We start from the raw sequence: 22568 nt of genomic DNA, 5'->3' as shown, positions 1-22568 counted from the left end.
CTTGAAGAATGAGATTTTCACTCTGCAGTGGTGTGTGCCCTGATATGAAACTGCCTGGCAGATTAAAACTTTGTCCCGGACCGAGACTCAAACTCGGGACCTTTGCCTTTCGCGGGTAAGTGCTCTACCACCTGAGCTACCCAAGCACGACCCACGGCCCGTCCTCACAGCCTTACTTTCGCCGGTACCTCGTCTCCTTCCTTCCAAACTTCACAGAAGCTCTCCTGCGAACCTTGCAGAACTAGCACTCCTGGAAGAAAGGATATTGCGGAGACATGCCTTAGCCATAGCTTAGGGGGGTATTTCTAGAAAGAGATTTTCACTCTGCAGCGGAGTGTGCGCTGATGTGAAACTTACTGGCAGATGGTCTTCGATTTTCTTGTTACTGTGCTCCACTGTGCGCCGTCTTCCGCTCATAGAACTTTTGCACTCAGCCGCTGACTTTTTGCAGTTCCGATAGGACGACGATGTGTAGTCGGTCGATTTTCTCGCTGAGTTTACTCTTTGGTGTCACAAAAAGACTCTCAACAAGTGAAACCGAAAATGGTGTGTGACTTTTTCAATCGAAATTTCAATGGTCCTGCGTCGCAGACCTGGTGTCCACCCTTGCTTAACGTGTGCAGAACGCAAATCATCTCTTCTGGTTGGTTCAAATGGCTCTGAGCACTATGGGACTCAACTGCTGAGGTCATTAGTCCCCTAGAACTTAGAACTAGTTAAACCTAACTAACCTAAGGACATCACACACATCCATGCCCGAGGCAGGATTCGAACCTGCGACCGTAGCGGTCTCGCGGTTCCAGACTGCAGCGCCAGAATCGCGCGGCCACTTCGGCCGGCTCTTCTGGGTGGAGGAAGGTGAAGAGCAGCTATCTATAGGTGTTAGTAGTTCGCTGTACATTCTATAGCTAAGTGTAGTGGTGCTGTATGTGTTTCCACATCGAGGAAAACAGCATACCATTACTTTCTATATTCGTGGTAAACTGACTTTTTTGAACGGCTTGTTCAGGTAGCAGAGTAATTTGCAGCCAAAAGGTGAAAGTATCATCATTTAAAATTACGTAGATGTGGCGCTTGTTGAACGTGCATTGGAAAATGGACACAAAATTGCAACCAACGACAGCTCTACCACCACCTCGGCTAAAGGTCTACTGTATGGCGTAAAAAATGAAGCTATAGAGACCAAAATATATAGTACAACCAAAATAAAGACACCAGTTTGTAGCTAAGTAAAGCAAGGAACCCTGCGATCGCAAAGCCAAATCGGGCCTGCCACACGTGGGACGAAAACATTGCCTTATACGGCGATGGGCTGAACACCTGTGGCGTCACAGCCAGTATCACTGAGATATTAAGACGAGGCCAGCCACCAGAAGGCAGTCGGTTACCACGCGAAAATCACCGAAGACCACGGGCCGAAAGCTCGGGATATTTCAACATTTGACGCGGCTGGAAGCACGAGAAGATTTTATTCAAAAGACTCTAAGAGATAGCCATAAGCCCTTCGCTTCATTTATTTTTGAAGTATGCTCATTGCCTTTTAATACGTAATTAATACGCACTAGATGTGCAAAGCAATTGTCTTGAATACTTTTTTATATCAGGATTTTGACGTTAGTTTCTATTTATAGGTAACAAACAGCTGTTTGCCCACACATTAGCTTGTTTTTAAATTTTGTTAATTCTAGTTACGATTTACTACGAGAATCTCTCACATACGTGCAGCGCTGTGTGTGTGTGTGTGTGTGTGTGTGTGTGTGTGTGTGTGTGTGTGTGTCGAGGACCTTTCCATCTGCTTCAATTTAGATATTACCCTCTAAATAAATACATCCGGCAAACTTGCTAGAAACACAGCACAGAGCAACCAGCCCCCATGCACACATATAGAAAATACATGAATAAGGTTCGAAAGTACATTTGACGTAACTCTAAAAAAAAAAAAAAAATAAATAAATAAATAAATAAAATAGAAACGCATAATGGGACAGCAGGCAACATTACTCGCCTGAAAAGTGGCAAAAAATGCACTTTGACATACAAATGGTGACACGTGACAATTATAAAATGTGCATGCAAGGACTCCAAAAACAGTCTGGTAGCGTGCACGCCAAAAGCTACTTACAGTCTATAAACAAACGATAAGGTCAAAATTCCGGTGTGAAAAAGCTCAGATGTCGTATGTGTGTGTGTGTGTGTGTGTGTGTGTGTGTGTGTGTGTGTGTGTGTAGTAAATGACAAAGATCTACTGTAGGCCACGGAGGACGATTAGAAAAGAAATGAAGTGAAATTCCTGGGGGAATCTTATTTAGTAAGACAGATGGACCTCATGCAAAAAGAATATCAGAAATATATTCTTATGTCGAAGACTAGAACCGTGATTCAACAGCAACTATAAACATAAAAAAAATTGACATTCACTCAACGCCTCTTTCGACTTTTAAGGCATTGTCAAGTAATAGTTAGATATACGGGGTGTAACAAAACGAAAGCTACACAATTCGAGGGTTTGTAGAGGATAACTTGAGGGATAAATCCAGGTTGGAAAGGTATGTCTGGAACCGTCAAGGCCGGCCGCAGTGGCCAATAGGTGCTGGGCGCTTCAGTCTGGAACCGCGCGACCGCTACGGTCGCAGGTTCGAATCCGGCCACGGGCATGGATGTGTGTGATGACCAACCAAAGACAACGCAGAACATCGAAGTAGCAAGGACCAACGCCTGCCGCTAGGCTGCTCCTACGCCAGCAAAAGTGAGTCTGTACGCTGACTGATCGTAAACGGTGTTGCTGGTAATGAATCTGACAACATTCATTACCAAAGCACCCCGCACAGGCTCAGTATCATTGTCACAACAATACTATGACAATATAGCGTGAGGGTAAGGAGAACACAATATTACTGCGCAGTAATTACGCCTGGGACACGTCAGTCAGCACTCTTGTCTTCACAGTGAACATGTCGGCACTCAACGATGTGTAACTCGAAAGTATTGCGATTAAGCTGCTTGCCTTGCAAAACAAAGGTAGAAATTAATGAAAGGCCCCTTGAGTTTCTGATGTATTCTTGATTTATGTGCACGACCGGTCTCGGCCTTCACATACAGGCCACTTTCAAGTGGATCTCAAACTGCCACGAAGAAATCAATAATACAAGCAGACGTTATGCAGAACGGGCAAAACATGTCCCAGGAGCTTTCTGTAAATATATCAATGAACCATTGGCTCTTATGGCAGCACAGATCCGTAAACTACAACAACTAATTACAAATTTAACAACTGAACTCCATAATTTATCGTGTAGCTGTGGTGTTTTCTACTTTTCTACTGTAACTACTGTAGCAAACGAAATAAAATAATTATGCTGATCAAAACCTTACACAATCCTACGATCTTATGTGTGTTCCCACCGGGACAACAGTTGGAAGAAAAATAAACATCTAAGCTCATTGGACAGCTGACCTGACCTTATTTGTTAATTCTGAGAACTGGTATAGGTAAAATGTTTCTGTTTAAATGTCATGATGCCATGATCTTCAGTTTCCTCTGATGTAGTGGATGAAGAGGTATGAGGCATGTCGTGATCAATCACGGTAATAACCCTGATTATGAGTACCCTCAATCCATGAATCGGGATCTTTCTTTCTTCAAAGTACCACATGGTGCTGTCATGCAATTTCCAGCCCATTCCCTGACTTTTTACCATCTACTTTTTTCAGATCTTTGCGGAAATTCGTCCGGAGTGAAGTGACTTTTCTCGGTCTCTGCAGGAACCGACGCGTGTTGCGCAATATTACCCTTACACAGTATAGTATATTACACAATGTTGTTGGAACTCTACACTTGTTTCAATACATCGCGCAAACCGTCAATACCGACCACAGACAGTCAATACTACCGCACAATACACATTATCGTTCAATAAATATTGAGCTTGTGAGGGGGGTCCATTAGATGGGGTCGAACACGTCCATGCCTACGCAAATGCTAGGAGTGTAGAGCGTACAAACCTCAGATGTGCTGCCAAATGGTTGCCTAGCTGCACGCGCTGGTCCCTGTAACGTCCGCACTCTGTAGCGTCACTGGATAATTTTGCCGGACGTGCTCCTATCTTGAAGCTGTTCCTCATGACGCTCTCTAGAAACCCCATAAGACTATTAGTATTGTCTCGTCACACACTGCCTGTGTGCACAAACACCACTTCCGCGATGATCACTTCTTCAATTTGGCAGACGAGTGGATCAACGGAAACGTCAGCAATAGCGGACATGTGCGTTGACAGACAACTGAAGAGCGTCAGTTTGACTTTCTGCGTCTTGTGTGTTACCAGTGCACAAAAAAAAAAAAAAAAAAAAAAAAACAAAAAAAAAAAAAAAAAAAAAAAAAACCAGGTGGTGTAATCAGACTAATACTTACTAAACAGTGGGTAAGTACTTTCATCTATGAACTCATCTACAGTTCCTACACTGACAGTCAAAAAATTTAACAATAGTATGCTTTGTAAACGAACTGAGAAGTGACCTTTATAAAAGACAAGTGAAGGTATGTGTGAATATGCGTGTTAATGAAAACTAAGGGACTGAACATGGGCAGGAACATGTACCACCACGTGTGTTCACAAGTATCTTGATCTGCCTTTTACACAACTTAGTTCACATGCCAACCAGTTCTGAAGCAACCAACTGTTAAAATTTTGATTTTACAATGCAGGAATTGCCTCTTGACGAATAGGCCCACACGAAATTACATATACTAACATGTCCTTTAATGTGTATATATGTCGAAATGAAAAAGGGATCGGGGCAGAATGCATATGGCAGTCATCAATTGATAATGCTTACAAGTCGAAAGAATCCGGTCGACAACGTCAATCAATTTTTAATGTCGAGGAAAAATTTACAGCCCCGGTGAAATCACTGTTTTACCCTTCAACAAATTCTAAGAGGGTGTGGGACGTAGCATAAAGACATAAATTATTTATATACTAGTGTTTGATAATTCATTCAGCTGTTTTTATTAGAAATATTTAATGCACGTGATCGATTTCGAAATTACACAATTTTATCTTCAGGCAATATATATAAAGACGCCTGAGAATTCTACACGTTAGAAATATACCAAGCAGGCATCAGCCAGTATATCAAAAGAGAAATAACAACATGATCGATTTCTATTAAATAGGGTGATTCAAACTGTACACTCTTCGTGTGTGTAATATGTGCATCGAAATAAGAGTACAATGTTAAAGAAATTGCTTTATTTCCGAGGTATAAAGTGGAGTAGGGATCACAAGTGAGCTACAGACAACACAAAATTACACGTTGGTGACTCAAAAGCAACTGTACACATTTCATGGGAGTAACGTATGTATCAAAATAAGACTTAAAGTTAAATAAAGTTTTGCTGGAAACTGAGTTATTTCCGAGAAATGCAAGAGAGGAGAATCACAAGTGCCACATACACAACACAGAATTTATTTTTCTATGACAGCAACGACACGAATGGACCCGAAATTCAACACAACTACGTACCTTAAATTTGCCCACGAACATTGATGTCCATTTAGATAAAGACAGTGACGTGCTCCACGACTTTCAGCTCTCGGAATGTTGCTGGCTCCTTTCATCTCATTCTGCCCAGAGCTCAGCCATTTACAGTTCGCTGCTGTAATTGTGCTACACTCTCAACTGCAACACCATACACGAGCTCCTTGATACGGCCCCAAAGATAGAAGTCTAGGGGGGTTAAGATCCGGAGATTTGGCGGGCCAAGCAACTGGCCCTGCACAACAACCTATCCACGAATCGGGACAAGCAACACTGAGATACTCTCTTGCCTCCCAACTGAGGTGTGCAGGGGCACCGTCGTGCGTAAATCATAAGTTGATTCGTGTAGCGAGTTGGTCATCATGAAGTAGACCACCCCATTCATTTTCCAAAAACTGTCTATATACTCTTGTCAGTCAGACACAGTGGAACAACATGCGGTCCGAGTGACTGTCCGGTATATCACACCAAATGGTCACTGCAAAATGATGCTGATCTCCTCGTAATGTAGTTACGCGAGGATTTTCATACGCCCACACGTTCATTTTATGAGCGTTCACGATACCCGCAAGGGTAAACACGCTCTCATCCGTAAAAAATACCTGACGACAAAACAGTGGATTAGCATCATGGCGTCCGAGTAACCACTGACAGATATTTTGACGTTTAGGACAGTCTACAGGTGTCAGCTCCCGTACTTTCTGCAAGCGGAAAGGGTGGAATTCCTACATGTTTTGCATGCACCGTACAGCTGATTGAGGACCCTCTACAGTGGCACTTATACGGCTGGTACTCCCTGTCGGATCTTCTTAACACTCATAATGTAATGCCTACCACAAATGACATTATGCATCATAACTCGGAAATAGGCAATTTCAGACAAAACTTTATTTAACATTTTAGTCTTTCAACTTTAACAGTTTTTGAACTGCAAACAGAAACAGATTCAAGGTAGCACATTTATACACCGACGTCGTTTTTCCCGACTTTTAACTACATCAAGTTGCACGAATAATGGTGTGATTTTGCTAACCCTTTTATATGTCACTCCACCTAAGAATGTCATTTTCTTAGCATGCAGATTTCAGTATGTAAGCTACACTCGACACTTTCGCTTCAGAGCGATTGAATGCTACATGGCATATGAAGTAGTAGCGCTACAGGTGAGCAAACAACGAAACAAACAGGGTATGCGTTAGAGGACAAAGGTACTTTTAAACGGGCCATTAAAAATGCACGTTGATGACGACAGGACCCAGCACTGTTGCCTGGCCGCAATGCCGCCCATTCGATTTCCAGCCACATGTTTGGCACAATTGTCGGTCACTGCTATCCGGCAATGTTTGCGACAATACATTTTCTGACGAGAAGTGTTTACACGGGCCATGCTATGGCCGCGAAATGGACGAAAGCGAGTTAGGGTGAGTGAGTACGGATCTCCTGCGCTTGTATTCCACGAGGAGAAAAGTTAGCATGAAAAAATGAAATCGTGCTTTATCAAATGTTCAAATGTGTGTGAAATCTTATGGGACTTAACTGCTAAGGTCATCAGTCCCTAAGCTTACACACTACTTAACCTAAATTATTGTAAGGACAAACACATACACCAATGCCCGAGGGAGCACTCGAACACCCGCCGGGACGAGCCGCACAGTCCATGACTGCAGCGCCCCTGACCGCTCGGCTAATCCCGCGCGGCGTGCTTTATCGATGCGTTCTTTTTTTAAGTAACTCGTGAACTGGTACTGTATACATACCATTTCTATCACAAAATGCTAAAATTTTATGCTGAATGTATCGTTTAAAAGCAAATGATTTAAGCAGCATAAACTACCAACCCAATGTTCATGTTGATATTTTAGGGAAGCATTTCCAAACACGTACAGAGAGAGAAATTGCCCGGCAATACGAAATATTCTCCACATTTAGTGGAAAACACCGACAAAATCTTAGCAATATGTCAACTACTACCTGCAACTGATTCAACAAAAATATTGGCCGGCCATCCTGCAATATTTCCATGTATTGCAACCACATGATAGCGATGCAGAAAGCCACACATTGTCAAATGTATAGACCGTGTAAACGCAGCTTTAAGCGGAACTCTAGACTGTCAATAATACTGTGAAATATTTCGTACTGTGCAGTGTTCCTGATCGTCTTTGGATGAAATTGGAGGTTATACGAGATATTGACCCAACAGCTAAAATCAGACTCTCACTGCGCAAAATGGTTGTACTCTATAGCCCCTGCCGATTATGTTTCGTCTTCGTCAACCCAATCACGTAAGTCAAACTTTATTTTCCGCCATTCGTTGTGTTTGTAATCCAAATTCTGGAAATGGCTTCAAAATCAGCGGAATGAACTTCCAGCTTAGATTTATTGTATGTCTTTAGGGGATTGCCACTCTTACTGTATGTAAAATCAACATAGTATAGTAACCATAAAAAAAACGAGCAATATGGTTCAAATGGCTCTGAGCACTATGGGACTTAACATCTATGGTCATCAGTCCCCTAGAACTTAGAACTACTTAAACCTAACTAACCTAAGAACATCACACACATCCATACCCGAGGCAGGATTCGAACCTGCGACCGTAGCGGTCACGCGGTTCAAACCGAGCAATACCATCAGTTGTTGTCTAAATATAAAAAAATGCATCCGGAAGCTGGTAATTTAAAATAAGCAAAGAAGTTAAATTCAATGCAGATTAATAATAGGAAGTGCAATGAAACACAGAGTTGGAGCTCAAGAGGTTGCTGGATCCAAAACATTTGTACTTTCGATGGCATGAGCTTATTGCAAGGGCAAGAAATTCCTTCTTATTCAAATACAACAACATTTCTATTACTAAATACGTCTGTACACCGTCTCTTATCTTTATTAAATGTTTTCAGCTTTCTGTGACAGTTGCGCACGTTTCGATCACCATTAAGATGCGTTTATACCCGTACGCCTTGCGGCTACTAGCCGTGCGGATGTCCTTGCCCCACAAGCAAGTAGGGGCACGTGTCTCCCCGTCTGGTACGGGAAGACCCCCGCGCCCCCATACGCACAATTCAGAGGCATGCGTGACTTTGCCAGGCTGTATGCGCCTCCTTGTCTCTTCGTGCGCCTGGTGCACACAGAAAATCGCTAAGGTGTAAACGTACCTTTAGGCTTACCGATTGTGCTGATACGCAAAAGCACATCAAATTGAGCGTCCATTCTCTGCAAGTGCCGATTATCATTTGTGTCGTTCATACACAGGTCACTTATTACATTGTAACGTGTCAGTCTTCGTACACCTTGCCTCACTCCATCCATCTACATGATCTCATAAAGCCAGCCCGAGGGCCAAATAACGGCTGACGTCGAAATCAGCCATATTTGCACCTCTGAGATCATACATGAAGGCTGGGCAATATCACTTCGCTGTCTAGAGTCAACCGCCCAAAATTATTGACAGTCTAGGGACCGCTTTAACTCTCCACATACGAGCGACGGATCGCTAACGATAACGACTGCAATCGGTCGCTCGCTTCAACCGCGCCGTACACGGTCGATTTACCAAACAATTTAATCGGCATCCAGTCCACTTCTTAAACTGTCCGTTCTTGCCTGTTAGTTAGGTGTGCAAGCTACCGCATGTTATCAGAAGAACGCACCGGCATGCCTAAGCCAAGCAGGCTAAAGGAATCCTGCTTTCCTCTCCGTCTTCCCGCTATGCTACGCTACGTAGCGGTTTATTCTTTGTTTTCATTGGAAAGTTATGAGTAAGGTTCTTAAATGATGAGGTCTTTTTTTTCTCCAGTATTACAAGACGGCACGCAATTAAATATACTGCATATTCATTTTGTGTCACTGTAGCCCAGAAAATTGATTTCATTTGTCCTTTTTTCCTTTCCGGCGTATTTTAAGTTTATTTCGATATGAAGGGGTTTCTCTGCAATTTCACCTTCTTTCGATTAGTGTTGGCTGTTCTCAAATCCAACCATCATCAGATGACCTGTAATAATTGTTTTCTATAGTAAGCACAGCGATCTTTGAAATTCGCGGTCCTTTGCACCTAAGAACCCCAAGATGTCTATTATACTGCAACGCCAACTAAAGAAAGGTTTTGTAAGTCTAGTTTCTGCAACCATAGTGTGTTTCTACCAACCAAATAGGACCCCACTTATACCAATATCAATTTCTTTTTCCAGGATGTGTAGCTATTGCAGGTTCGCTGAATTCATTCTAAGTGGCCAAAATAGTTAATTCTGAACTCCCCAAATAAAATTTAGCAAACACGAAGCTCTTTTTTCATATTATTTTAATCAAAAACAAGCTTTGCTTTCACACTATGCTGTCTGCGCGCTACGTTGCATACAAATAGTAGGCGGTTTTTAATATCCACTGAGCCATTTTTTTCCTGCTTCAACCAATGTTCGCACTGAATTTTGAAAGCCTATGCGCTGCTAACGTGCCTCAAGTCCTTGGCTGACATTTCCACACACTTGTCGGCCAATAAGTCTTTGTCCTTTTTCGAAACATGGGATGAGGAACTGCTGATCTAATTTGCAAACACATCGTAACATACTCTAAGTTCCACAATGAATGTTTAGTAGCTCTGTACACAGTTTGCATTGCGAGACACTTACCGATTTATTTGAAACTGTCTCATAAACAAACGAAAACGTTGCCTTCTAGTCATGGAGTCTGTTTCGTTTCGGTTTTGTTTTGTTTTAGGGCGCAAAAACAACTAGGGTGAACTCTGTCTCATGACTGGTTGGTTGGTTGGTTTGTGGGATTAAAGGGACCAGACTGCAACGGTCATCGGTCCCTTGTTCCAAAACTTAAAAACTACCACACAGAGTAAAAAATCGGATAATAGAGACAACAGACAACACAGGACAAGAAAAATTCAGACAAAGAACAGACACAACAAATTAAAATCACACGGAGTGTGGCAGTGGTTGGCCGATCATAGAATAAAAAAGGAAAAGCCAACCACCGAGAACACATTAAAAACTCAGTTTAAAACCGTAGGCCAAAGGCCAGAATCAACACAAAACAATAAAATAAAACATAAACACTCATATCAAATGATAAAAACCCCCTGCCCGAATAAAACGTAAAACTAAGCCAGTCATAGCAGGGTCATCAGTTAAAAGGGCAGAGAGCGTATCAGGCAGCGCAAATGTCCGCCTGACCACAGCTAAAAGGGGGCAGGCCAACAAAATGTGGGCCACTGTCAAAGCCGCCCCGCAGCGACACAGAGGAGGGTCCTCCCGACGCATTAAGTAACTGTGTGTCAGCCGGGAGTGGCCAATGCGGAGCCGACAAAGGACGACTGAGTCCCTGCGGTTGGCTCGCGTGGATGACCGCCACACAGTCGTCGTCTCCTTAATGGCACGGAGTTTATTGGGCGTGATCCGATCGCGCCATTAAGCGTCCCAAAGCGCAAAAACTTTTCGGCGGAGGACCGCTCGCAAATCAGTCTCTGGGAGGCCAACATCCAGAGATGGTTCCCTGGTGGCCTCTTTCGCCAGGCGGTCAACATGTTCATTGCCCGGGATACCGACATGACCGGGGGTCCACACAAAGACCACAGAGCGGCCGCAACGGGCAAGAGTATGCAGGGACTCCTGGACAGTCATCACCAGCCGAGAACGAGGGAAATACTGGTCGAGAGCTCGTAAACCGCTCAGGGAATCGCTACAGATCACGAAGGACTCACCTGAGCAGGAGCGGATATACTCTAGGGCTCGAAAGATGGCGACCAGCTCAGCAGTGTAAACGCTGCAGCCAGCCGGCAAGGAACATTGTTCGGAATGGTCCCCTAGAATTAGCGCATAATCGACACGACCAGCAACCATCGAACCGTCAGTGTAAACAACGTCAGAGCCCTGATACGTGGCCAGGATGGAATAAAAGCGGCGGCGGAAGGCCTCTGGAGGGACTGAGTCCTTCGGGCCCTGTGCCAAATCGAGCCAAAGGCAAGGGCGAGGAACACACCATGAGGGGTGTATGCAAAGTGGCCCGAAAAGGAGGTGGAACAGTGAAAACCCTAAGCCCGGAGAGAAGCTCTTTGATGCGGACCGCGATCGTACAACCTGACCGGGGCCGACGTTCTGGCAGATGGACGACCGATCGCGGGAACAGGAGACGATAGTTTGGATGCCCGGGCAAGCTAAAAACATGGGCAGCATAAGCGACAAGTAAATTTTGGCGCCTGAACCGCAATGGAGGGACACCTGCCTCCGCAAGTATGCTGTCCACTGGGCTGGTCCGGAAAGCACTAGTGGCAAGGCGTATTCCGCTGTGTAGGATTGGGTCCAGTACCCGCAGCGCAGATGGGGATGCTGAGCCATAAGCCAGGCTCCCATAATCCAGACGAGACTGGATTAACGCCTGGTAGAGCCGTAACAGGGTAGATCGGTCGGCACCCGAGCATCTCAGAGCATTTAGATGCCGCCAACACGCCTGTTTAAGCTGCCAAATATGAGGCAGGCATGTCAGCCGGGCATCAAAAACTACACCCAAAAACCTGTGGGTCTCCACCACAGCAAGGAGTTCGTCGGCAAGACAAAGCCACAGCTCAGGATGGACTGTTCGGCGCCGGCAGAAATGCGTAACGCGGGTCTTGCCAGGCGAAAACTGAGAACCATGCGCTACAGCCCAAGACTGCGCCTTGCGGATAGCGCCCTGTAGCTGACGTTCAACAGCTGCAATGCCAGTAGAGCGGTAGTAAAGGTAGAAGTCGTCAGCATACAGGGAAGCGGAGACAGAATTTCCCACCGCCGCAGCGAGCCCGTTTATTGCGATTAAAAACAGGCAGACACTGAGGACAGATCCCTGTGGTACCCCGTTCTCCTGGACTCGGGAGGAACTATGGGAGGCCGCGACTTGCACGATACGACAGAAAATTTCGGATAAAGATCGGCAGAGGGCCCCGAAGACCCCATCCATGAAGCGTAGAAAGTATGTGATGACGCCAAGTCGTATCGTACGCCTTCCACATGTCGAAAAAGACAGCGACCAGGTGCTGACGGCGGGCAAAGGCAGTACGGATGGCCGACTCCAGACTCACCAGATTGTCGGTGGCGGAGCGGCCTTTACGGAACCCATCCTGAGACGGAGCCAGAAGGCCCCGAGACTCCAGTACCCAATTCAAGCGCCGGCTCACCATTCTTTCGAGAAGCTTGCAAAGAACGTTGGTGAGGCTAATGGGGCGGTAGCTGTCCACCTCCAAAGGGCTCTTCCTCGGTTTCAAAACGGGGATGACAATGCTTTCCCGCCATTGTGACGGAAACTCACCCTCGACACAGAGACGGTTGTAAAGGTCGAGGAGGCGTCGCTTGCAGTCCACTGAAAGGTGTTTCAGCATCTGACAGTGGATGCGATCTGGCCCAGGAGCGGTATCAGGGCAAGCGGCAAGGGCACTGTGGAATTCCCATTCGCTGAATGGAGCATTGTAAGATTCAGAATGGTGGGTGCGAAAAGAAAGGCTCCGACGTTCCATCCGCTCTTTAATGGAGTGGAAGGCCAGGGGGTAATTGGAAGAAGCGTAACTCAGAGCAAAATGCTCTGCCAAGCGGTTGGCAATTTCGTCGGAGTCTGTACAAGCTGCTCCATTCAGTGAGAGCGCAGGGACGCTGACAGGGGTCCGATAGCCATAGAGGCGTCGGATCTTGGCCCAGACCTGCGATGGAGAGACATGAAGGCCAATTGTGGACACATACCGCTCCCAGCACACAGATGGTAAGAGGCTAGGGCTGCAGATCGAAAGGTCAATGGCGGAGTATGTGCCATGCACCACACTGAAGTGTGTGAAGGAACCATCATTTAACAGCGAAAGATCGAGCTGTGCCAATAAATGCTCAATGGTGGCGCCTCGACCTGTCGCCACTGACCCACCCCACAGAGGGTTATGGGCGTTGAAGTCGCCCAGTTGCTATCAGCGCAGCCAGGACATGCTGCGCGACATCACCATCCGGTGGAAGGTAAAGACTGCAGACGGTAACAGCCTGTGGCGTCCACACCCGAACAGCGACAGCCTCTAAAGCTGTTTGTAGAGGGATAGACTCTCTGTGAAGAGAGTTAAGGACATATATGCAGACGCCACCAGACACCCTTTCATAAGCTGCCCGGTTCTTATAATAACCCCGATAGCCACGGAGGGCGGGGGTTCGCATTGCTGGAAACCAAGTTTCCTGAAGAGCAATGCAGAAGAAAGGATGAAGGCTGATAAGTTGTCGGAGCTCAGCTAGATGGTAGAAGAAACCGCTGCAGTTCCACTGGAGGATGATATTGTCCATGGCTGAGAAAGGCGTGACGGGACTGGGAAGGCAGATTACGCCTCTGGGTCACCTGCTGCCTCCGATGGAGCACCCGTGCAAGTGCTATCCATTGCGTCTGAGGGACCGGCGAGATCGAAGTCCTCAGCGGACGCAAGAATCTCCACCGTATCCTCAGACACAGAGCTTGTAGGTAGCGGTGGAGTAGGTGCCACCGCAGGTGCCTTGGTCTTACGGGTCTTCAATGTCGTTTTCTCTCGCTGTTCCTTTGGTTGTCGTTGTTGAGAGGGCTTATTGGAGTCAGTCTCCGGGACCGAAGATGATCGCGAAGTTCGACGACCAGCGACCTGTGGCTTCTTCAGCCACTGGTTGGTGTCTGCTGTGCCGCTGGTAGGAACCTGGGAAGGGAGTGACCCAAGGGATCCCTTCCGAGCGAGATAAGCCGAAGACGACTTACGCTTCTCCGGCTTAGAAGTGGGGACTGGTGTCCCCAGTGGTTTAGTGGGTGCTGCTCCCGAGGTAGATGGTGTGGGAGCAACAGAGACAGAAGGGGCCCCCATCGTCAAGGGGGCAGGTGACGTCCTCTGACTCTGAGAGCTGGCTGTTTGTGTTGCAGCTAAAGGAGCTGGAGCAGGAGTGACAGTTGAGGCATAAGATGCCATCATGCGCACGGGATGTAGCCGTTCAAATTTCCGCTTAGCCTCAGTGTAAGTCAGTCAGTCCAGGGTCTTATATTCCATGATTTTGCGTTCTTCCTGTAAGATCCTGCAGCCTGGCGAGCAAGGTGAATGAGGCTCTCCACAGTTGACACAGATGGGAGGCGGAGCACATGGAGTATCGGGATGAGACGGGCGTCCGCAATCTCGACATGTGAGGCTAGAAGTGCACCGGGAAGACATATGGCCGAACTTCCAGCACTTAAAGCACCGCATCGGGGGAGGGATATAGGGCTTGACGTCACAATGGTAGACCATCACCTTGACCTTCTCCGGTAATGTATCACCCTCGAAGGCCAAGATGAAGGCACCGGTAGCAACCTGATTGTCCCTCGGACCCCGATGAACGCGCCGGACAAAATGAACACCTCTACGCTCTAAGTTGGCGCGCAGCTCGTCATCAGACTGTAAAAGTAGGTCCCTATGGAAAATAACACCCTGGACCATATTTAAACTCTTATGTGGTGTGATGGTAACGTTAACATCCCCCAACTTGTCACAAGCAAGTAACCTGCGTGACTGGGCGGAGGATGCCGTTTTTATCAAAACTGACCCAGAGCGCATTTTGGACAAGCCCTCCACCTCCCCAAACTTGTCCTCTAAATGCTCTACAAAGAACTGAGGCTTCACGGATACAAAGGATTCCCCATCAGCTCTGGTACAGACGAGATACCGGGGCGAATACGTGTCACTGTCATTCATTGCCTTTCGTTCCTCCCATAGTGTGGCCAGGGATGGGAACGATTTGGGGTCATAAACGTTACCTTTAAAATGAGCCCCCGGACGCTTAGAGACTGCTGGTGGCTGGCCACCAGCAAGAGATGATGTGCCACGCTTCATTGCGTGTCATCCACCCTGATGCCACCTACTCCGACCAAGGGCCCTCCCCAAGGGCGCCACCCAGCCACAGCAAGGGCCACCTAGCAGGATGGCCATTGCTGGGAGTCCTGATGCCCCAGGGAGATGGGCATCTACTCCTTGGCATACATGGGGAGTAAACGGCGCAGGCATCAGTAGAGCGACCCCTGTGTTGTCAGGGGGCTACAACCAACAGGGTACATGGCGGCCCCACCACAACAGACTGGCTACCGTGCTGGATCTTAGGTGCAAAAATGTATGAGGTCGTCGTCGCAGCGAAAAGCAACACTGCAAAGCGCAGCGTGGAAATCGCACCCATGGACGTATCCTCGCCCAAGAGATGGAAAACGAGCTGGACACCATTGCAACGACGAGAAAGCCGGCTAAAGGTCTCAATGCACGACAGATACAGTGCACCATGTAAGGCGCCCTTCCCCAATTGGCTCGCTCTTCGGAACAATTTAGAAAGATGGAGGTCAAACCCGAGAGGGGACCATCACATAAGGCCGAAACATTTGAGACTCCTTTTAGTCGCCTCTTACGACAGGCAGGAATACCGCGGGCCTATTCTAACCCCCGCACCCGCAGGGGGATGTCTCATGACTGGTATATATTTCAAACTCTTAATTTCTTCTCAATCGCCTTTAAGTTTATTTCATTCATTTTGCTGCTCCCACCGTTATGATAAACGAGCTGGAGTGAAACTAGCTACGCAAACATACACCTGGCTAGCTAGGCACGTCGGATCGACAGCGCAACGTGCTGTCTGGTGTAGCAGGCTGGACAGGTCTCGCGAAGCCTGCCAGGTTGCGGAAACCAAAGTTGGCCTGCTTTAACCGCTGTCCTTCAGTAAACATGTACTCTCGGGTTTCCGTTGCGGCAGGTTCAGCTGCTTCAGTGGTTACGGCGGTGATAGGGGCAGGCAGGCTGGAAGGAGAATTTGTACACCTCTGCAACCAGTATTTTTTCTTACGCGACTCTCGTGAGGTTCCGCTGTGGAAAATGAATTGCACTTCATCTCTTTTGTCCACTAATACTCCCAATGAAGTAAATTAAAAAAAATGGATATGTTATTTATTAACTTGTTTCAAAACGCTATGCTTGGAAATCTGTATGTGTCTGCAAAAAACTGTCAAGTGAAGCACTGCTGGTTTACATGTATGAGGGAGAGTTAAAATTACACGAAATGACAGGTATGCTCTAAACATTATATTAAAATGTCCAATTAATATTACCTACTTCTGTTCAGAAATTACGAACTTTAATAAAGCATCTGTTTCATAAAAAAAAAAAATGGATGTCACAAGATGGAGCACTGTTTATGGTGACTATTGCCATGAGCTTCCTACGAAATCTTCATTCTGCAGCACAAGCTGCAAAATTTTAGTCACTGCGAAATCGGAGAGTGTGAATGTTTTTGTATTTGTTCAAATGGGACTTAACATCTGAGGTCATCATTCCCCTAGAACTTAGAACTACTTAAACCTAACTAACCTAAGGACATCACACACATCCATGCCCGAGGCAGCATTCGAACCTGCGACCGTAGCAGTCGCGCGGTTCCGAACTGAAGTGCCTAGAACCGCTCGGCCACCGCGGCCGGATTTATATTTGTATTTTTTTCTAAATGTAAGTCGGAACTTCAGCAATAGTCCCACTTTTCAAAGTGATTCGTGCTTCCTCATTAACTATAAATTCTAACGTACATTTCTTACTCTACCTGGCGCATGTAGAATGTCTACGGACAGCTGGCAGTAAACAAAAGCACGAAATGAAACAAATCTGCGTAGCTACGATTAGTATCTAGATAAGCGAATCGCAGGCAGGCAGCCATATTTTCAAACATCGCATGCGATTCATCAGATTGCGTGGGAATTCCGAGCAGCCAGCGACTGATGACTGTGATCTGCTATCTGCCCTCACAAGTGCGGCCTACACACAGACCGCGCTATCAGCCGACAGATTGCTCTGCGCGCGCGCGCGCGTTTGTGTGTGTGTGTGTGTGTGTGTGTGTGAGAGAGAGAGAGAGAGAGAGAGAGAGAGAGAGAGAGAGAGGGAGAGAGGGAGGGAGGGAAGGAAAGAATTATAATGTGGGGGAGGTAGAGGGTGAATATCAAAAAATATTTTGTGTTATACTCCTGTGGACGCTGTGAATTAAATGACTCGCAGTACAAAAAATAAAGGAATTCACTGAAAAACTGTAATTCCGTCGTTTGTAAAACGAAAGAACCGCTAATACAATGTCCCAAAGTGCTTGTTACCATATCACCTAAGTAACTGTAAAAACAATAACCATCGCATTAGCATTGGAAATTTCGGAAAAATCGAGTTGTACTACTACTTCTGTAATACTAGTACAACACGTCGTTCAGTAGTAAAATCAATGCCTGATTTCAGCTCTAAATGAGTAAAACTTCAACTGTCAGCTCCACTTGGCACAGTGCGTAGTGACAGAGACTCGGCTTTTTGCCCTCCGTCATGTGAGTGCCTTAGTTCCTGCTTTCGAACATCAATACGGTAGAGATAGAGCTATGCGGGGTCTATATTTATCTGTTATCCAAGGCTCGAGGGGTGCGAAAATCGACAGCGCCCTGAAGCTGTTCATCGCCCGCTGATGTGCTGCTCGAACAAGCCAATAGATTTCCCTCCAGTTTCGTGCAACATGCAGAAACAGGGTGGGAGGCATCGAATTTAGGCAGTCTGCGCAACTCTGCGGACTTGTAAATAGGCACCACAGTTCCATTCACGAACACGAATCAAACGAAAATAAACGATGAAGTACGTTGGACGTCCACTAAGTAGTGCAACCCTTTTTTCTCGGGCACTTTTCGGTGAAAAATGTAGAATGGGTTGTGGGAGATCGTGGAATATTCCCGCTTCAGCCCCTGTATTTTCGTGAAGTTCCGATACGTGGCGACCATATATGTAGCCTCCAAAAATGGCGTCTGTAATGGAGGTGCGTTCCGAGCAGAGAGCTGCCATTGAATTTCTTTGGAGGAAAACCAGAGCGTCGCAGATATTCATAGGCGCTTGTAGAATGTCTACGGAGAGCTGGCAGTAAACAAAAGCACGGTATCTGTCATTATCGCAACACGGTCTCGCAAACTTGTCCAAACACCCGCGTGCCGGCCCGGCCGCACACAGCTCTGACTACGTCTAGGAAACTGGAAAAACGACTTCAGCGTGTTTGTCCACACAAAAATGCAAACGAAGTACTCCTCCTCCTATATGACAACACAAGACTACACACCCGAGAGGTGCTCGCAAAACATTGTACTGTGCTTCCTCATCCACCCTACAGCCCGGATCTCGCACCTTACGACTTCAACATGTTTGGTCTAATCAAGGATGCACTCCGCTGGAAGCAGCGCGTGGATGATGTGGAGGTTATTGATGCAGCAAGATGTTGGTTCCATTGTCGACCAGTAGTGTGGTACCATGTGGACATACAGACCATCACAGTAAAGTGGCGCAAGAGCGTCGCATTGAACGGAGATTGTGTTGAAAAATAGGCATTTGCAACCAAAGGAATGGGGAATAATGTGTGTGTCGGAATCCTGAATAAAACCAAGCTGATTTGATGGGAAAAAATGTGTTGCATTACTTATGTACGTGTGCCACAGGTGGGGCTGCGGCACCTGCTGAAGCACCCGCTGTGCGAGGCGTTCCTGTGCCTCAAGTGGCGGCGCATCCGCAAGTTCTTCCTGCTGAGCCTGCTGTTCCACGCGGTGTTCGTGTTCGCGTACACGGTGTTCGTGCTGACGGGCGCGCCGCGGCCGTCCGCCTGGCTGTGGCTGCACGCGCCCGCCGGCTACCTGCTGCTCGCGCTCAACACGCTGCTGCTCGCCAAGGAGCTCTTCCAGATGGTGCACTCACGCGCCGGCTACCTGCGCTCCTGGGAGAACTGGCTGCAGTGGCTCATCATCGCCAGCGCCTTCCTCTGCTGGTTCGGCGGCGCCGGCGAGGAGCCCGTGTGGCAGCGGCACGTGCTCGCGCTCGGCATCTTCCTCACCTGGCTCGAGCTCATGCTGCTCGTCGGCCGCTTCCCCGTCTTCGGCCTCTATGTCCAGATGTTCACCACCGTCGCCGTCAACTTCGCCAAGTTCCTCATGGCCTACTGCTGCCTGCTCGTTGCCTTCAGCCTCAGCTTCGGCGTCATCTTCCACCACCACGCGCCTTTCAAGTAAGTCGGCCACGCCGGTTTACAGCCACCGAGTTTCTCTCTCGAATTTGCTGTCTTTCAACGGTTGAGAAAATCTATAAGCTTCCTGCCAATATCATGATCTATATCAATAGTCGCAACTTAATAAGACGACTCCTGACGTGCCACTTACAAGGTATGTACACTGGCTCACACGGCTAAAACCGACAAAACCTATTTTAAAACGCGGAAATGTGTCTTTTATACTAACAAAGCTATTTATCCGCAAATTTCTGCATCTGTATACTACCAATCAATGTTACATGGTTAACAAATCTAAGAGACTGTCGAATCAGAAGTCGCTGAAGCAACAACATCGTATAACACGCAATTACCACGGTTACACACAAAGTTTTAATTATCACTTCGAAAACGTAAAGAATTAACTATTTGCTTGTTTGCAGATATACACTGATGAGCCAGAGCATCATGACCACTTACATAATAGCCGGTATGTCCATCGTTGGCATGGATAGCAGTGGTGATGCATCACGGCATGGAAGCAATGAGGCCTTAGTAGATAGTTGGAGGCAGGTGGCACCACATCTGCCCATACGAGTCACATAATTCCTGTAAATTCCGGGAAGGGAGCGATGAGTTCTGACGCCATGTTCAATCACATCTCAGATGTGTTCCATCGGGCTCAGATCTGGCGAGTGGGGGCAGCACATCGTATCTTGTTGAAAAATACCACTCCCGTAAGGAAACATCGTAGTTATGTAGGGTTGTACGTGATCTTCACCCAGTATACGATATTCCTTGGCCGCCAATGCTGCTTGCACGAACTCCACTGGGCCCATGGATGCCCACGTGAATGTTCCCCAGAGCATAAGGGATCCTCCACCAGCTTGTCTCCATCCCGCAGTACAGATGTCAAGGAGCTGTTCCCCTAGAAGATCACGAATTCACACCCTCCCGTCAGCATGACGGAGAAGGTATGTTTTATTAGACCACGCCACCATCTGCCACTACGCCAACGTCCAGTGCCGAGGGTCGCGTGCCCATTCAGTTGTAATTGCCGATGTCGTAATGTTGACATTGGCACTTGCATGGACTGTCGGCAATGGAGGCCCACCGTTAGGAGTGTTCGGTGCACTGTGTGTGCAGACACATTCGTACTCTGCTCATCATTAAAGTCTGATGTCAGTTCCGCCACAGTTCGCCGCCTCCTGTCCTGTTTACCAACCTGCCCAGCCTACAACGTCCAACATCTGGAATGAGGGGTGGCCGCCCAACACCATGACGTCTGGAAGTGGTTTCACTTTTATTTCGCCACGTATAAAAGACACTCACCACACACCGGAGAAGTCGTACAGTTTCCGAAATGCTCGTACCGGCCGTCACAATCGGCCCTCGGTTCAAACTCAGATAGATCGCGCGCCTTCCCCATTCTAAACAAGGACAGCACGCTCACTGATACTACAGGCACCGTGCGTTTGTCTCACTAACAACGATTCTTCGCCAGGTGACGCTGACCTGGCGTAGACGAGTTTTATATCAATAGTAAGTCGGTGGTCATAATGTTCTGGCTGATCAGGGCATGTCTGCTGTCCAAGCGAACATTGAAATCCCCGCACCAGAGTGCCGTGGCACGCCGCTACAGCGCCACATACAAAATGACACAGCCCAGTGATAAAATGGGAATACCGTGGGGCAACTGGTTTTTGGCATAAACGGAAATGTTGCAGTTGTGGCAGGCCAGTCTAGACGGCTAAATAAGTCATCTGCATTCTCCTGCTACGGCTGTAACTTTTCTGTTGCTATCGAAAACGAGTTCTACATCTACATAGATACTCCGCAATCCACCGTGTGCCGCCTGGCGGAGAATATAGCGTACCACTACTAAAGTGCGCGTCATATATCTTGGCGGCCGAGTTTAGGTTCGTTCTGCGCATCTGACGTCACAAAACACAGTCAGCCAATGAACAGAGAACGACGTTGCCAGATCTCGACAACAGTGCAGAGCACGGACGAGTGTCTTCAGTTTTAGAAACGTTCAGTCATAAATAAAGTAATAGAACAAAAGCAATGTCTTGATAGCAGACTTTCTTTTACAGAAAGTTTGGAAAAAGCATTCTTTATACCAATTGCTTCATATTCTATTAATTAATTAAACCAAACAAGCAATAAGACTCCTAATTCAGGCGATAGCAAGGAAAGATGTTTGTTTCAATCTCACGAACTCCTTTTTCGCAATAAAGAACAGCGGTAATTGTTTATTTCCTATTGTACTTCTACGAAGCGTGAGTAATTCATAGTCATACCAACAATGTTTATGAGTACTTGCGTGAGGTGTTACAGTCCTTATAGAGTTACACTGTTCAATGAGCTGAGATAGCGGAACGGTTAAGGTGTTGGGCTGCCAAGTGAAAGGTTATGAGTTCAAACCTTGTACGGTGCTTAATAATTTCTCTATTTAAAAACAATATTGGAGTGCCTTACTTCACGAATTTTATTCGTTTGAATGAAATTTCTAGTGCTTTGCCTCTTCATTAACTTTTTCGCTGCTGCAGACACGTGCTCCCCGCATTCCGCGCTGTGCGCGATTTTGTCATCACTGCACTTCTCACCTGTGCAGACACATGGTGTTCCCACTGCTTTGACACACTTATCATTCGATTTCACAAAAACTATTTGGCCAAAAAATTTGATTTTTACACGTCTTCTTGCCTGATACCTTCCCCCCATAAATGACTTAATTTTGTTTTGATGTGCAGCATTAAATGTAGTAAACCATTGCCCGAAATTTTGAAGAGTTTGCAGAGGTAAAAGTCCATAGTGTATACTTCCCGTATGGTCGATTTTAGTTGCCACAACGTTGAGAATGAAATGTGGACAAGATACCTAAATTTCATATAATATTTACTGTATAACAATATCTCATTTAATTTAAGAACAACATAGGTGTCGTATGTAATATTGAGAAATATTCCGTCTTTCGCGACTGTAATAAAAGTTTTATATACACACGGCGCGTTTGGCTTTATTTTA

The 22568-nt window shown here is 46.6% G+C and overlaps 1 protein-coding gene across 1 annotated transcript in view; it reads left to right on the top strand.

Moving 5' to 3' along the window:
- LOC124556351 (transient receptor potential channel pyrexia-like) overlaps positions 1–22568 on the top strand; it is a 206458-nt gene that overhangs the window by 157169 nt on the left and 26721 nt on the right. The window contains exon 8 of the mRNA XM_047130351.1: positions 19000–19559. Coding sequence (XP_046986307.1) covers positions 19000–19559 — 560 coding nt within the window. The remainder of the gene's footprint in view (positions 1–18999; positions 19560–22568) is intronic.

This window comes from Schistocerca americana, chromosome 1 (assembly GCF_021461395.2).
Source record: "Schistocerca americana isolate TAMUIC-IGC-003095 chromosome 1, iqSchAmer2.1, whole genome shotgun sequence".
Taxonomy (NCBI): domain Eukaryota; kingdom Metazoa; phylum Arthropoda; class Insecta; order Orthoptera; family Acrididae; genus Schistocerca; species Schistocerca americana.
This window is presented reverse-complemented; position numbering and strand designations above follow the sequence as displayed.